The sequence below is a fragment of the Pelobates fuscus genome, chromosome 5 (genome assembly GCF_036172605.1).
Source record: "Pelobates fuscus isolate aPelFus1 chromosome 5, aPelFus1.pri, whole genome shotgun sequence".
Classification (NCBI taxonomy): Eukaryota; Metazoa; Chordata; class Amphibia; order Anura; family Pelobatidae; genus Pelobates; species Pelobates fuscus.
This window is the reverse complement of record NC_086321.1, coordinates 66,598,397-66,615,259: the sequence shown is the minus strand read 5'-3', so window position 1 is coordinate 66,615,259 and position 16,863 is coordinate 66,598,397. Positions and strand designations below refer to the sequence as shown.

At 43.4% G+C, this 16,863-nt stretch overlaps 1 protein-coding gene across 1 annotated transcript in view; it reads left to right on the top strand.

Annotated features, from left to right (window-relative positions):
- Positions 1-16,863, top strand: part of PDZD2 (PDZ domain containing 2) — a 264,784-nt gene that overhangs the window by 146,154 nt on the left and 101,767 nt on the right. Inside the window, exon 5 of the mRNA XM_063453956.1 lies at positions 847-1,008. Within this exon, the coding sequence (XP_063310026.1) occupies positions 847-1,008 (162 nt within the window). The remainder of the gene's footprint in view (positions 1-846; positions 1,009-16,863) is intronic.

Sequence of the window (16,863 nt, the reverse complement as noted above, 5' to 3'; positions counted from 1 at the left end):
GCATGTGTTTACTGTTCCCACTAGGTGTGGTGATGGGAACACAAACAGGTTAATTGTGTTTGTTAATTACCAGCACAATGTTGTAATGGCACTCTGAGACACTATTGACGTGTCTAGCCTGCTGTAGATTGGACTATAGTAGTAATTCGATTTGGCACCTGGTAAGTATTTTTGTATGCTTCACTTCATTGATTTGAATACTACTACTCCACCTCACCACGCTCCTCCTGCTCCTGATCTCACTCATTAGCTACTATACTTGTTGTCAGTCTACAAATGTTCTATTATATGTATATGAAGTCTTGAAACATTTTTCTAGAACACAATGATGCAATGTTTCCAGAAGCCAGTGGCATTAATTGTACATAACATACATTTTGCTGTGACTTTTTTTTTTTTAATGTTTCATAGCTAAAGTTAGGTACAACTCTACATTAATCTTGGGGTAGCACTGGCACATCTGTCTGAGACTGGTTGGGATTTCCATAATCTCTAGTGACAGTGCTGGAGAGAAGGTTGAAAAACAGACTCGCACTGTTTCCTAAGTACATTAACAGTTGAGGAACCAGTTTAATAGCAACAGCTGCATATATAAGCTGTAAGATTTGTAAATGTAATTTGTCTGTTGAAATAATGACCCAGTCTGCTCAGTAATATATAATTCAAGTCCCCCTCTTTTTATGTGTTTTTTTTTTTTTTTTTGTCTGTAGTTCTGGTAGTGTAAATGTGTCATGGTACTTTGAATAAGGTTAGTGGCCATGTCAGGTCAATGTTGCTTGCGATGAGTTTTTAGCATTTCCTGCGTATTTTACCAGTGTCATCCTTTTCACGTATTGTCATTTTAAGGATGGCACCGAGGTTGACTTCTGCAAATACCCATCTACAAGTCTACCGGATCTCGTCAGTGCCTGTGCGGCTCAGGATGGCTGTCCTACTGACAACAAAGAAAATGAAGAGCCAGACGGGGATGACAAAGAATGCAATGGGATGCCATCAGTACCGACAGCTGTGAGTCTATTCATTTTCCTCAATTATGCAATCATTGCTTGTGTTGCTAAGCCAGAGAAATACCCATTGTTTATGAGACTATGTTGACTTCCCTGCACTGTGTGAATGGGTTTTCTAGAGGAAATAATATATGAAGTCACATTTTAGCGAAGATGTTTTTTGTATTACTTTTTTTTAACAAGTGAGACTACAAACTGCTGGCTACCAAAACAACAACAGCTGTTCCCATTTTCCCACTATCCACATCAATGTATCACTTCTCTGGATCACATTCACATGGCAATTTGTGTGAACGGTCCCATCTACGGCGGCAGTAGCCTGTCTTGTCGTGAGCGACTCACAGCATGCAGATTGTTGTCCACATCCAGGCTTTTCTGCCCATCTGTTTTTAAGCTGGTTTCATTTATGTAAAGTAAACCAGTCTCCCAAACCATAAACATGTGCAGAGTTTAAGCACCGTATTTAGAACACCTATAATACGCACCTGTGACTGCAGTCCCCATGATCCTTTACCAGCTGTAGGGATGGTCAAGGAGGAAAAATATTATTTATGTATTTATTTTTTTACTTGTTCACCGCACCCGCAGTGTGACATTAACAACATGTTCTTACATGCAAATTAGATCCAGCACTGAGCAGAAAAACATATGGGGCAGATGTTTGCTTCTTTGAGGACAACGGGCTGTAAACATACATGGAAACATTGCCTGGAGACCTAGTCTCTACTGTTTATAAAAAGGCCTATATAGTAGGTTTTTCCATACAAAAATTAAGTTTTTTTTTCAAAAAAATAACTTGAGTCTCTAAAAAGAGACAAGATGTTATCAGGTCAGGATGAAAAAGCCATGATTCTTTACCCCAAAGCATGGGTTACTTCTCATTCAGAACTTCTAGACAAACCAGGCAAAATCTCCGATATGTCCTCACGTACTCAGAGTATTTCCAAGATCTAATTGAGGAGTAATCACATGAGCATTATGGAAGGATCCTGCTGAATGTCCCACTTTTAAAACATCAACCTGTGATTTTACCCACTTTTTTTTTTTTTGGATGTGTTGCCTATAATTGACCTCACACTACATGTTTATATTTTTGTGAATGTTGAGTTCTGTGCATATAAACTCCCAACCTTTTCCAAACTTATGACACTACATAAAATCTGAGTATTGCTAATACACTTGGTAAAAAAAAGAACACGGTGCTACCTAATCCTTCTACCACAGTGGCACGAGCCTGTTTACGAGTGCTTTTATTGAGAAACCCTGCATTCCTGGTTATCCAACAAATATTCATGAATTGGCATGGGAGGACCGATATCAAGTGGATATCCCTTCATGTATTCTTAAGATGAATTCTGGTTTCAACTGACTGTAAGATTTAGATTTAATTTTGTGTTTTACGTTATGACTACAAGTGAGTGTTAGACTGTGCCATCTGCCCAGAACAACTTATTGGAAGGCAAATATTATTTCTGACGCATCTGTGCCGTTGCCTCCTATGACGGCATATTCCTGCTTGTGGTGTATTATCCATACTGATAAATATTTGTTTTGCTTCATTCTGGATATTGATTATTCTAGTTACCATGGCTCCCCAGTAGTAGTGGTAGTTACAAGGATGTAATTGAATTTATCTATAGCTATACAAACACAAATCTTGAGGTTTTCAAATGGTTTGTGGGTGTAATGTTTTATCGGGTGACACTAAATATTCCATAGGTACTGTAGCAGATGCCTAAATTATGATGGTCTGTGACCAAGATCCAATTTGCACATTTCCCTCCCTTAGATGATATAGTCTGTTTGTATAACACATGTCGTTATAGAAGGGGTGAACTCTCAATGGACCTTTAGTGGCGGATGGGATGTACGCATTGTCAATGCAGGAAAAACATCTTTGCTAACCTTTACAGTAAATTTTCTTCATATGTTCTCTCTGCTGTTCAACGGTTTTCTCTGGACTCTAAGTTTCATAGAGGTCAATAACAGGAAACATTAACTTTTTTTGTTATTCTAGATGTTAAAAACTGCTACTTTGTCAAGGTGCAATTCCTATATCTAAATGGGGTTAACAGATATTTGGGTTTTTGTTTTCCAATGTGAGCTTTTTCATTTCCTGAGAATTCTACAGACAGCAGTTGTTCTACTTTTGGAATGCTGGTAGAGAGGCCTGATATATACTGCTTAGAGGAAGGTCAGTGATCTTTACGCAATGATTTTTTGAATTTTTTTCAGTGATGCTAACGAGAGGCAGGAGGAGGGAGTACAAACTATTCAGTTTAAACTGCTGTGGCTCGTCAAATTTTGTGCACAATAATATATGGTAAAACATAAATAGGGTTATTCACTAAAGTGAGAATTGCTAGGAATTCAAAGTAAATTTGGAAATGTAGGCAAAAATAGCTAAAGTAGAAAAAATTAAAGGACCACTATAGGCACTGACACCACTTCAGCTCAATGAAGTGGTCAGGGTGCAAGGTTCATCTAGGGTTAACCCCGCAGCTGTAAACATAGCAGTTTCAGAGAAACTGCTATGTTTACATTAGGGTTAATCCAGCCTCTAGCAAGAGCCTCTGATTTTCACAGTGAGAAGACGCCAGCCTCCATAGGAAAGCATTGAGAAATGCTTTCCTATCAACTGATTGAATGCGCGCGCGGCTCTTGCCCCGCATGCGCATTCGTCAGAAGAGGGAGGAGAGTCCCCGGCGCTGGAGAAAGGTAAGAGTTTCCCTTTCCTCCCCCTAGAGCCCGGGTGGGGGCCTATTAACACTATAGGGCCAGGAAAACGAGTTTGTTTTCCTGGCACTATAGTGGTCCTTTAATTAAATAACATTTATTTTTGTTCATGGCAATTCTCACTTTAGTAAATAACACTGAAACTTTTTAAATGTATTTTCTATTTTTCGTGCTGCTCTACATAAATAAAACGTATGTAGGAAGGGAAAAAGAACAGCTTTAAACCAAAATAAAATGACACCTGTAGTAATAATTTATACTTGGTGTCTGACACTCAGACGGCATTTGAGAATAATTTTGATGTATAGGAACATGATGTGGTTCGGGCTTTGCCCTCTATCCCAGTATTCATTCAGGGCTGTTATTAGCAGATATGTGACCGTGGATCACAGTGTTGTTTTTTTGCAGACCGACTTTAAGAGATTTACTACTGAATCGTGCACATCTGTGAAATCTATCTCAACATATGTATTCCTGCTATAGTAATGGGATTCCCACGTTTATCGCAGTCTTGAAAAGATTGGCAACTGCTTTAACATTCAGTTGTTGACTTGAATTAAATAGCAATACCAGAAGTACTTTGGCCTAATTAAATGTATCCCCACAGGGCAGTTTAACCCTGACAAAGTCTATCTGGTTGTGTAAATGTAATCACTCCAAATTAAAGTGCTCCACCCTTTATGTTTCTTGGTTTAGTGTCTCCCTGACAAGCTGGCTGCTCAAGTCCAGCACTACGAATACCTGCTGATTGTCACAGCTTTCCATAGACCATCCCTAGTTTTTTTTCTGTGGGCATATTGTTATCTTCTAGATACATCTATGGCACTCTTATTCTGTCAAATTACCAAGAAATAGAATAGGCGTGGCGAAATTGTTGCTTAAAAACTTTATCTACTGCCCTTTATCTAGATGTAAATAAATACTGTTTTTAAGGGGATTATTGTGTTATCAGGCAAGTAGGCATAGTCCCATTTAGGTGGCATTGCCGCCATTTCCTTTTCCTGAGAAGACTAATACACATTACACCATTACTGGGGGACACACAGAACACGATGCTACCTAATCCTTCTACCACAGTGGCACGAGCCTGTTTACGAGTGCTTTTATTGAGAAACCCTGCATTCCTGGTTATCCAACAAATATTCATGGATTCCAGGTATACCATAGTTCGTTTTTATAGCTATTTTATTGGGATTCAGTGATGAGATTTGATTTCATAACCTTATATGTCAGACAAACCCCTTAGAAGGCGGAACCTACCACCAATTTCGTATGTTTTGCCCCATTTTATATGTTTTTTTCCCTTTTCCATTCGGCACTTATTATATACAAACCTCCTCCATTTGTCTCCCGAACAATGAGCACCCCGGTACTTCATAAGAACGTTCACACCAGCTACTTAAGTGCAAAACTGCAAGGGAAGTAATTAATGCTTGGTGGCGTATAACTGAATGCACATGGTCGACAAAAGAATAGCTGCCATTTTGTCTCTCAAATGTGGGCAGCGGCACTTGGTCGTGGAACTCTTTTTGGCAAGACATTCGCACGAACCCGGGTTAAGATTAGACCCCTGCCTGTTCTACTTCCTGACCAGCTATGCGAAAAACGTTTGAGAGATATGAACTACCGAACAGGGGGAGCATTCATACCCTGAAATTAAGAGAATCCCTTGCATGGTGTTCGCACAGGAACCCCTAAACAGAGACCGGTCAAAACTTTACCTCGATGGCATTCCTGTTTCACTGAACCAATCTGAGTGATCTTTGGATATGTTATACACTCAGATCAGGGCTATCTGATGATATGACTGTGAGGTTCCTAGTTATGGTGTGGACAATTTTGGGGTACTGTATAGTTTGTGTAGATTTTTTGTACCTGAGAGATAATTAAATTATGGCTTTTTCTCACACAATAATCTCTCAGGGACAAAGGATCCTGGGAATGAAACCCCTATTTTATTGTATTGGAGACCCCATATAGGGGTCTGTGCATAAAAGTCATGTGGGGTCAGAACTAAATCAGTTGACTCCCAGAACTATGTTTCGTCTGGTTTCTGGGGAAATGGATGTCTGCATGTTTTAATGTTTCCAGTCTGGCTGAGAGAAGAAATTAGCGGAGGTAACCAGTCGGGTTACCCATGGTCCACTACAATGGCTATGTAACAGGCACTGTTGACTACAGGGTATTCCTGCTGAAATAAGTGGTGCCAAAAAACAGTGACAGTGAGTTCGATGCCAACAATTTAAAACCTACCTTCCTTCTGATGCCCATCTAATTGATTTAATACATGGCATGCCTTCATGTCCAAATCTTTCTTTTCTTTAATTTTGTAATATATTGTTTGAGGAATGCAGTTTGTGAACTCAATGTAATTTAAAAGTCGGCAGAAGAAGTAAGCTTTGCATCCTTTATTTACAGCGATATGTTGTAATATGAAAATAAAGATAATGAGGAGCAGAGGCGGCTCTCTAATTAGGCGGTTTAGGCGGCCGCCTAAGGCCTCGCGCTGGCGGGGGCCTCGCGGCCGCCTAAACCGCCTGTTGGCAGAGTGTGTCAGGTCCTCGGTCAGTGACCGAGGACCTGACACCAGGAGGGGGCCCGGCGGCTTGCCCGGTATGCCGCCGGGTGCGAGGCCCCTCCTGGCTGCCCGGCCACCATCGCAGACACTGGTCTGCAGCTCCGCAGTGTGCAGAGCTGCAGACCATGTGACTCGCGAGAATTGGCCAATCAGAGCGTTGCCGCGGGTTACCGCGGTAACGCTCTGAAATCTCGCGAGACTACTCGGTCTGCAGCTCTGCAGAGCTGCAGACCGAGAGCAGTGGCCACCGGACCACCAGGGAGCCCACTGGACCACCAGGGAAATCAAGGTAGGCTCTCCCTCCCCATCACCCCCCAACACACTCAGCCTCACCCCCCCAGTCACCATCACCATACTTAGCCTTACCCCCATCCTCACTATCCCCCCACCACCACCCTCAGCCTCACCACCCCTCACCACCATCACCCCCACCACCCTCAGCCTCACCACCCCTAGCCCCCACCACCATCACCCACCACCCTCAGCATCACCCCCCTCAGTCTCACCCCCAGCCCCCCTCAGCCTCACCACCCCTAGCCCCCACCACCCTCACCATCACCCCCACCACCCCTAGCCCCCACCACCCTCACCACTACCCCCACCACCCTCACCACTACCCCCACCACCCTCAGCCTCACCCCCACCACCCTCAGCCTCACCACCCCTAGCCCCCACCACCCCTAGCCCCCACCACCCTCACCACTACCCCCACCACCCTCAGCATCACCCCCCTCAGTCTCACCCCCAGCCCCCCTCAGCCTCACCCCCCACCACCCTCAGCCTCACCTCCCACCACCCTCAGCCTCACTACCCCTAGCCACCACCACCCTCAGCCTCACCCCCCACCACCCTCACCATCACCCACCTCACCATCACCCCCCACCACCCCTAGCCCCCACCACCCTCAGCATCACCCCACTCAGCCTCACCCCCACCACCTTCAGCATCACCCCCCTCACCACTACCCCCACCACCCTCAGCATCACCCCCTCAGTCTCACCCCCAGCCCCCCTCAGCCTCACCCCCACCACCCTCAGCTTCACTACCCCTAGCCCCCACCACCCTCACCATCACCACCCCCAGCCTCACCACCACCCTCACCATCACCCCCCACCACCCCTAGCCCCCTCCACCCTCAGCATCACCCCACTCAGCCTCACTCCCACCACCCTCAGCATCACCCCCCTCACCATCACCCCCCCACCACCCTCAGCCTCACTACCCCTAGCCCCCACCACCCTCAGCATCACCCCCCACCACCACCCTCAGCATCACCCCCCTCTCACTCTCACATTATCCCCCCTCTCACTCTCACATTATCCCCCCTCTCACTCTCACATTATCCCCCCTCTCACTCTCACATTACCCCCCTCTCACTCTCACATTATCCCCCCTCTCACTCTCACATTATCCCCCCTCTCACTCTCACATTACCCCCCTCTCACTCTCACATTCCCCCCTCTCACTCTCACATTCCCCCCTCTCACTCTCACATTACCATTACCCTCCCTCCATCAACCCCCCGCTCCCTCTCACCATCAACCCCCTCTCCCTCTCACCATCACCCCCCCTCTCCCTCTCACCATCACCCCCCTCTCCCTCTCACCATCACCCCCCCTCTCCCTCTCGCCATCACCCCCCCTCTCCCTCTCGCCATCACCCCCCCTCTCCCTCTCGCCATCACCCCCCCTCTCCCTCTCGCCATCACCCCCCCTCTCCCTCTCGCCATCACCCCCCCTCTCCCTCTCGCCATCACCCCCCCCTCTCACCATCACCCCCCCCCTCACCATCACCCCCCTCCCTCTCACCATCACCCCCACACCATCACCCCCCTCTCACCATCACCCGCCTCTCCCCCCATCACTCACCATCACCCGCCTCTCCCCCCATCACCCGCCTCTCCCCCCCACCCCCCCCCATACACACAACACACTTCAGGCAGCTACCCCATACACATAGGGTCTCAGACAAAAACGCAAACATGTTCAGAGACATACATTCACACACACAAGGATACTCTTTGTCAGACACACTCTCAGGCACATACACAGGTAGACAGTGCATCAATGTGTATATGTGACACTTTTTTTTGTTAGTGGGGCCTCATGTTTGCGTTTCGCCTAAGGCCTCATAAAGTCTAGAGCCGCCTCTGATGAGGAGCAATTGTGTTTTTCTATGAGAATTAGTAAATCTCTATATTTGGTGTCAGCATGTTTAAAGAGTGTTCTATAAACTGAATGATCACACATATCATTAATTAAATATAGCAGGAATACACTCTAAGGATGTATAAATAGTTTATCTGAACTTTATCTGCCAGATAGTTACAAGAGCAAGGTGTTTGGCAAGAAAAATATTAACATTTATATCCAGGAAAATGCAGTTTTCTGATATTATTTAACTTTGAACTTCTCCATTTGAAGATCATAATAAAATGATGCACTTTCTAAGTAAAATCAAATGTGTTCTCCTGGCACTGAAACTGGGCTAGCCTGTCCAACACAGAAACATTTGTCAATACTAACTTCATGGTGGTTAGGATTATAGGGGTTGACCAAATGCCAGGCCCCCTGCCCAGTAGACTCAACGATACCCCTGAGACTCCATACCAAATTCGCTTGATATTTGATTCCTAACATGGGGACATTTTTCAAAAAGTGTATCCTCACCTCTAAAATGTTAATTCTGGTTGATACCTGGACAGTTCCCATTTATGTAAATGTTCTAATATATAGCAATAATTGCAATTTGAATAAATGTAGTTATACAAATGTGGCCTTTGCCATCACTCTTTTGCATTCTTGTTAGGCCAGCACATGTAAACAAACTGCTTTTGCATATACTAATCTGGAGCAGAGATGAACCTATGCAGTCAAAAAGTTACAGGAAATATGTCAGCATTCATTGAGGACAATGCATTCCTTGGCCAGTGTGTACATGATGAATTCAGAATAAAACCGGAAGGAAGAGTCCAGATATGTGAATTGTTTCTGATGAATGTCGGCCAACAAGACCTTATTGATAAAATAGAAAACAATAATTGCAAATCCTTTGTTTTTCTTATTTGTAGAAAATACTCACTATTTCAGACTGTATGATGTTTGTATATTTTCCACAAACATGGGTTGTCTTAAATCATAACGTTGGAGTTATTTATCATGCTAATCAATTTGTTATGTTTTGTTTCTTTTTAAATATTCTTGCACAAAGCATATGGTCCAGCTCTCATCTCCTTTCCAAGCTGTCCGCTGGATACAATACAGAACACGTTGCAAGGAACTAAGAAACAAATTCTAAAATGTACTGGATTCTCTGTCTGCCTGACCACAAAATACCACCAGGGCCAAGTCTAATCTTGGGATTCTTGACCTGTCTATGAAATTATCACTCCATCCTAATTAGGATTTTATCTTTTGTTTTCTTCTCATCTGCCTACTTAAATTATCTATATTAATACCTCCCAAATGTTTCTCTATATGAGTGATAAACTCTCACTGGGACCCAAATACTTTAGGCCTTTTTTATGTAGTAGACCTCTTTTACGGAAGGTCAGAATTTTTAAATGTGAAGGAGTTTATAATAGTGCTCATCACCATTGATCGCAGTATATCTTGAGTGAAAATGACCAGAAATTTGTTTGTGTAAATAAGTATCTTTGTCCTTATTCTAAATTACATTTTGTAATTGCATACATATGCAATGCTTTCCTATGGGGAATTTAAAGATGTCAGCAGTCCTAATGCAAAGAGTCTGATAGCACAGGAAAACTCCACTAGGAACCCATAAGAGCTTCTCATGGCTGTCTGGAAGACAGTCACTATAGGTGGAGTTAACCCAGCATCTCAGAAAATTTAATATTTTACATTACTGGTTAAACAGACAGTGGCACTGCATCCAGACCCATTTAATGAGATTAAGTGGTCTGGGTGCCTATAGTGTCTCTTTAAGTTGACTAAAACAGTTCTAAATATCCTTTCCCTTGGCTACAGGTCTGTACCCTCTGATATAAATGATCTCCCTTCAAGTTAAATACTTGAAAGCCATTTTACATAACTCCTGAAGAAAAAAGTATCAATCATGCATTGATAACCAGCATTTCATACTACTCCTCTCGTGCTACCTAGATTATCATTGCACTAAAGGAAATCAGATGAGAAGTACCTATAAGTAGCCAACACTTGCTCACTAAACTGTGTTTGTTAGACATAGACAACCCTTCTTCCCACAAGGCAGATAAAATGTTGTCCAAAGTTAGAACAACTAATTATAGCGCAGTAGCTGTTTGCATTCTGTCTTGTTTTTTTATTACACACAGATACAGCAATGTATTGTCAACGTTTGACAGTTGTCTTTAAGATCAACACATTACTGTGCCTGTGTGAACCCAATATACTAAAGGGAACCACTGCTGGAGTGTGATGGGCATCATTTTCAAATTTTGGACTATAAAACTATCATGGGACCTGAAACATGATGTAAATGTCTGATGTGGTATGGCAGAGTTGAAATGCAGGGAAACCTCAGACCATTGAAATGACATTCTGGAGTCTGTGAAAGACCGGGTTTTGATCAAAGCAGTTCATTAGAATTTAGGGCCTTCAGTTGAATGAACTGGATCAATAACATTTTCCTTAAACTACGAGCAACTGCTGCACGATGTTTCTTAAATTGATTTAAAACATCAGCTCTGCATGGTGGTCACACAGAACCAAGAGAATGTCTTATGATGTGTTTGAGCAAAGCTCTTGTTGGTCAGTGAGGATGTGGTAACCCATCTGGGTCTGGTTGAAGTGGTGGAATTCAGATGCAGGGAACCATACACTTTTACTAACTGAATCCTCCACAGGGGCATGGAGGTGGAGAAAGGGTCCTAAAAAGTATGAGGTTGCACAGGGGGCCTAATTATAGAGCAACGAGTCACAGCAGGCTGGAAAACAACCAAACAATTGCTGGGGCATGCACAGAGGCTTTATAGGCTAATAATGTCAGTATGGTCGGTTCTTACCTTTAGGTAGAGCTGGGCCGGATTAACATAGGGGCTGATGGAGCTGCAGCTCCAGGCCCATGGAATAGGCCCATTTAAAAAAAAAACACACTACTCTTAGGTTTGCCACCTGACTGGCATTTGAGGCTGCCTGGCTGTGCCGGTATTACAGTAATACCGGCAATACAAATGCAGGTATTTTTCTCAGTATGAACAGAGAATACTCTGTAAAACCAGCACCAGCCAGTAGGGGTCACTGTGTGTGGAGAGAGGCAGGTATAGGAAGTTACAGCATATCCCTCCCTGCCTCTCTCTGCTCACTGATCCACGGGGGAGCAGCTACACAGCACAGAGAGTCCAGACAGCAGCTCCCAGCCTGCAGAGACAGACAACAGCTCAGGGAAGTGAAGGGTGGGGGGAAAGGCAGCAGGGAGACATGGGGACACTGATACACTAAGGGACACTGTGAGATATGGGGATGCTGAGACACATGGGGACGTTGGGAGACACACTGGGACACAGTATCCCCATGCCTCCAAGCACTATTGTCTCAGTGTCTCCTAATCTCCCAGTGTCCCCTAGTCGCCTTATGTCTCTGTGTCCCTAGTGTCTCAGTGTCCCCATGTCTCCAAGTGTCCCCAAGTGTCCACGTCTCCCAGCCAGTCACCCTAGTGTCTGTGTCCCCATGTCTCCCAGTGTCCCTATTTTTCCCAGCCAGTGTCTCTAGTGTCTGTGTCCCCATGTCTCCCAGTGTCTGTGTTCCATGTCTCCCAGTGTCCCCAAGTGTCTCCATGCCTCCCAGCCAGTGTCTGTGTCCCCATGTCTCTGTGTCCCTTGTGTCTTAGTGTCCCTATGTCTCACAGTGTCTGTGTCTCCATGTCTCTGCCTCCCTAGTGTCTGTGTCCCCATTTCTCCCAGTGTCCCCATTCACTTCCTGCTTCACTGGACACTGCTGTTAGGGGGTATGGATTTACTTGAAAGATTAAAGTATAAATTAGAGCGAGATTCGCATAGAGTATGTGTTTTCTTAAAGCTGCATCCTTTGAGTTTCCCTCCAACACCATCTCCATTAGATACTTGACGCTTGAGAGGTATGACTCTTTTAGTGTCTATGGTCGATAAGATTCTTGTCATGACTGCTAGTGTGGTCCAGCACGCAGAACTATGTAACATCTACATAGACAGAACAGAAATTGATAAAACGTAAACCGGTCCTTAGAATGGCTGGACTAATACGTTAAAAACAAAGAATGGTCAAGGGAGCCAGAAATATACAACACCATTTAACAAGCCAAGTCAGGGAAGCCAGGAATCAGAATAGTCAGGAATAGCCAAGGTGAAAATATTGGGCATATCAAAAACAGGACAAGAAAACGCACTCTCAGGATTCAGGAACCAGGAACGAAAACCACGACAGGGCAATAACCTAGGTTAAATATCCCTCTGGCCTCTGACTGCAGAACGTGCGTAAGTGTTTGTGACCCTGGGGGGCAGAGCTATATCTGGCCGCGACCGCGTGTTCGGCACCATCTTGAACCCCGGCAGGCGGCCAGGAGAACCCGGCAGAGCGCCTCCCGACTCGCCACTGAGCAGGTAAGCTCAGTTCGTTGGTGCGGTCGCACCGGTTCGGTGCAACCGCACCTCGTGGCGAGCCGGGGGCTGTGACAATTCTGTAATTGGGTCCCATCATAATTGTCAGCACCAGGCCCACTGGGCTCTTAATCTGGCCCTGAGGTAGAGTCTAGGTGGTGCCCACATGTTAATTCCAGGGACTTAACACCATCCCACTGTCCCTGTTTTTTTCACAATCGTGTCCACTGCTGCTCTGGGGTCCTCAGGCACTTCCAGATGCAGCCCTGCATGACCATCTTAGATTGATCAGCATGCCTTACCAGGAGGACATGTGTGCACTGAGGGGGCAACGGAGGCCAGGACCACCATGGTCCTTCCTTCTAGATGCTGCAGAAGCCCAAGAACAGGGAACTACCACAGCACAACAGGTGACAATATGCAAGCTCTTAGTTCAACCAACTACTGAATCAAAGAGTGCACCAGTTTAAATAATAGACATTTGGCCTTCCACTTTTTTGATTACACACTGTGCACATAATCTTTGTAGTTGCTTCAAGCTAGATAGCCACCACTATATGTGCCATCCCTCTTCTTTTGCTATATGTGTCTGGCCATATGTGCCATAACTCTGGCATTCTATACATTTCTGGGATGCAAACTTTCCACCGGTTCCCAGTGAATGATTTAGTCTTTTTCTGCAACAGACACATTTTTGTTCTCTCTTATTTGTCTGGCACATACTTTGTCATTGCCTGATTCCTACATTTAATAGATTTCCATTTCCAATCTTACCCATTTTTTGCTACACATGGATCAATTTCTACCAGTTTTGATCTCCTTGAAAATGTTGCTGTCTTGTCTGTTTTAAAATTCTGCTAAATTATTATAATTTGTGGCATTGCACTTGAGCTGGCTCCTCTTTACGTAGTCTATATCTACTCTACATGTCTTCTGTTGTTCCATTTTCCCTTTTGTCCAACACAATCGTATATGAGGTAACTCCAGATTGAGTATGCTTTATCTTCCTGGTCCCATTCACCTATTCTTCATTACACAACAGTGGATACTATATTTTAAAGGGGCAATCACCTGTTGTAGTGGTTACGATGCCAACTTGCCCACAGTCTTCTTCTCTGGCTTAGTGACAAGCAACGGTTTCCAAGCAATTTGTCACAAACAGTGGGTCCTTGTGGCTTCCATAGCGTGGGCCTCTCAGTTGGCGCATTGATATCGTGCATGGAACACCTCTGCATTAATATGAAAGCGACCAAGGTGTCATCATGCCACCTGCTGTTGCTCTTTTTTTTCCCCCAGTATGTTTTTCTGCTATTTATTATTCTGGTACTTCAGGGAGAGAGAGCTTACATTTTGTTTCAAATAATTGTAAATGTCTCCTGTACTAAAGTAGAATGTAATCTTTAATATCTAAAAAAATTTTACTGTTGGCCTCCGCAGTATCAGAAATAAATGATCAGCTCTGGCGTGCACCTATGAATTGAGAAGCAAATGAAAAGTGGACTTTGTAATGACGTTTGTGTCAAACCCACTAATAACACTTCTTCCCCAAGCAAACGGGCATGTGTTCAGTGATTGTTATGATGAAAAGTGTTTTTGTGTGAACCACTGCCACAAAATGCAATTCCCTTCGCAAAAAATACATAAAGTATGTATTGAAAACCGGCTGTATTTCAAGACAGTGCTTGGTCCAACTGATTATTAAGGCAGGAAATCTTGACTGTCTAACCTTTATTATATGGCAAATAAATTTAATAACTGTGGAAAACTAAGGCAATCACGTAGCAAAGTAAAGCCTGGCTCGGAAAATTTATCCTGCTTCTCTTGTGAATAGGAAAGATTTTATTGCCTTTTTGTTCCTTTAACAGCGGTAACATAAAAGTAGTTGCACTGAATATTTTCTTCACTAATTTTTATGCATACATTTTAAAGTATAGAAAAAAAACATATGGGGTAAATTTTCTTTTTAGAAATCCTTTAATATTTTAGTAAATTTTATTTTAATTTACAATTATATTCACAGGCCAGTGGGACCCTGCGTGCATCTTGACATGTGGATCCCTTTAATAAACATTAACAGTAGTGATGTCGCGAACATAAAATTTTCCGTTCGCGAACGGCGAACGCGCACTTTGGCAAATGTTCGCGAACCACCATAGACTTTAATAGGCAGGTGAATTAAACCCCACAGGGACTCTTTCTGGCCACAATAGTGATGGAAAAGTTGTTTCAAGGGGACTAACACCTGGACTGTGGCATGCCGGAGGGGGATCCGTGGCAAAACTCCCATGGAAAATTACATAGTTGATGCAGAGTCTGGTTTTAATCCATAAAGGGCATAAATCACCTATCATTCATAAATTGTTTGGAATAACGTGATTTAAAACATCAGGTATGATGTTGTATCGATCAGGAAGTGTAAGGGTTACACCCGCTTCACAGTGACAGACCAAACTCCCCGTTTAACGCACCGCAAACAACCGCAAACAGTCAATTTGCACAACCGCAAACTCCCCATTTGCACAAGGTTGGATACCAAGCTAGCCATGTCCCGTTCCTTGTCCTCACTGATGTCATTGAAGGTCTCTTCCTCCACCCAGCCACGTACAACACCAAGGGTCCCCGAAAGAGAAAATACAGTGTTCACATTACACCCTAGAGATAACTTTACTGGCCACTCCTCAGATAGCTGTTAGAGATCCTTCCTGGGTCATGGCTGCCTAAAATGCATCCAATATTGCAAATATGTATTAAAGAACAAATTTTGGTTCATATATTAAAAACATATTTCTCCATAATCAAAAGGAAGTTTGGGACATCAGACAAGTTATGAAAAAAAGTGTAGTGATGTAATCAATCCATAAAAGCCAGTATGTCCAAATCTGTGTTAAGCCCTGAGGGGACAAAGGATTTCATTCTATATATCCACTCTGTCTCCCTCGTGGCTAACATTCTTTCAGTATCCCCTCCCCTCCAATGTGGTACAATCATATCATTCCCAATACAAATAAAATCCTTAAAATCAAATTCCCTACAGGCAATTCAGTGTCTCCTCCCTCTGAATGCAGACACTGAACTTTCCTCATAGAGATTCATTGATTCAATTCATCTCTATGAGGAGATGCTGATTGGCCAGGGCTGTGTTTGAATCATGCTGGCTCTGCCCCTGATCTGCCTCCTTGTCAGTCTCAGCCAATCCTATGGGGAAAGCATTGTGATTGGTTCAGGCTACCACTTCTGCTGATGTCAGCAGACAGCTTTCTATTCTGAGGCAAACATCATGCAGTGGAACAGCTTCAGGCTTGAATAGAAGTAAGATTTTGCTTTATTTAGGGAGGCATGGGGGGCCCAGTGGGGCTAGATGGTGGTTTTAACACTATAGGGTCAGGAATACATGTTTGTGTTCCTGACCATATAGTGCTCCTTTAACATCACATTAAATATTTGTAGAACAAAATCCACTTAGTTTGCATTAAACATTTAATATAAAAAGTAAAATAGAAAAACATATAGTTTTCATACACATACACTAGTTAATCATTTAATATAAAAAGTAATTCGCAATAATATACTCTTCGTGCACATACACTAGTTAAATTAATGGTTCACACATACTTAAAGGACAAGTGTCACCTCTTAAAATATTTTTAATATAATAATTCTTTTATCAAGAAAAACGCATCCCTATTTTTGCTCTGACAGGATCTTTTAGCCATTATACGCACCTCGGGTCAGACAGAGTGAAAATGGAAAGTTAGTCTCTGTGGTCTTATCCACTTCACTCCCTTCACGGAAGCTGGAAAGATAGAGTCTCTGTCTGTTTTTAAACACTGTCTGACCCAAGGTGCATGTAGATGGCTGAAGGATCCTGTTATACATTATACTTCTTGTTATTTTTATTTTTTATTTTTTTTACATACACTTATTTATAAAAAAAAAAATTGTAAATCCTATTTCTTTTCAAAATGTGA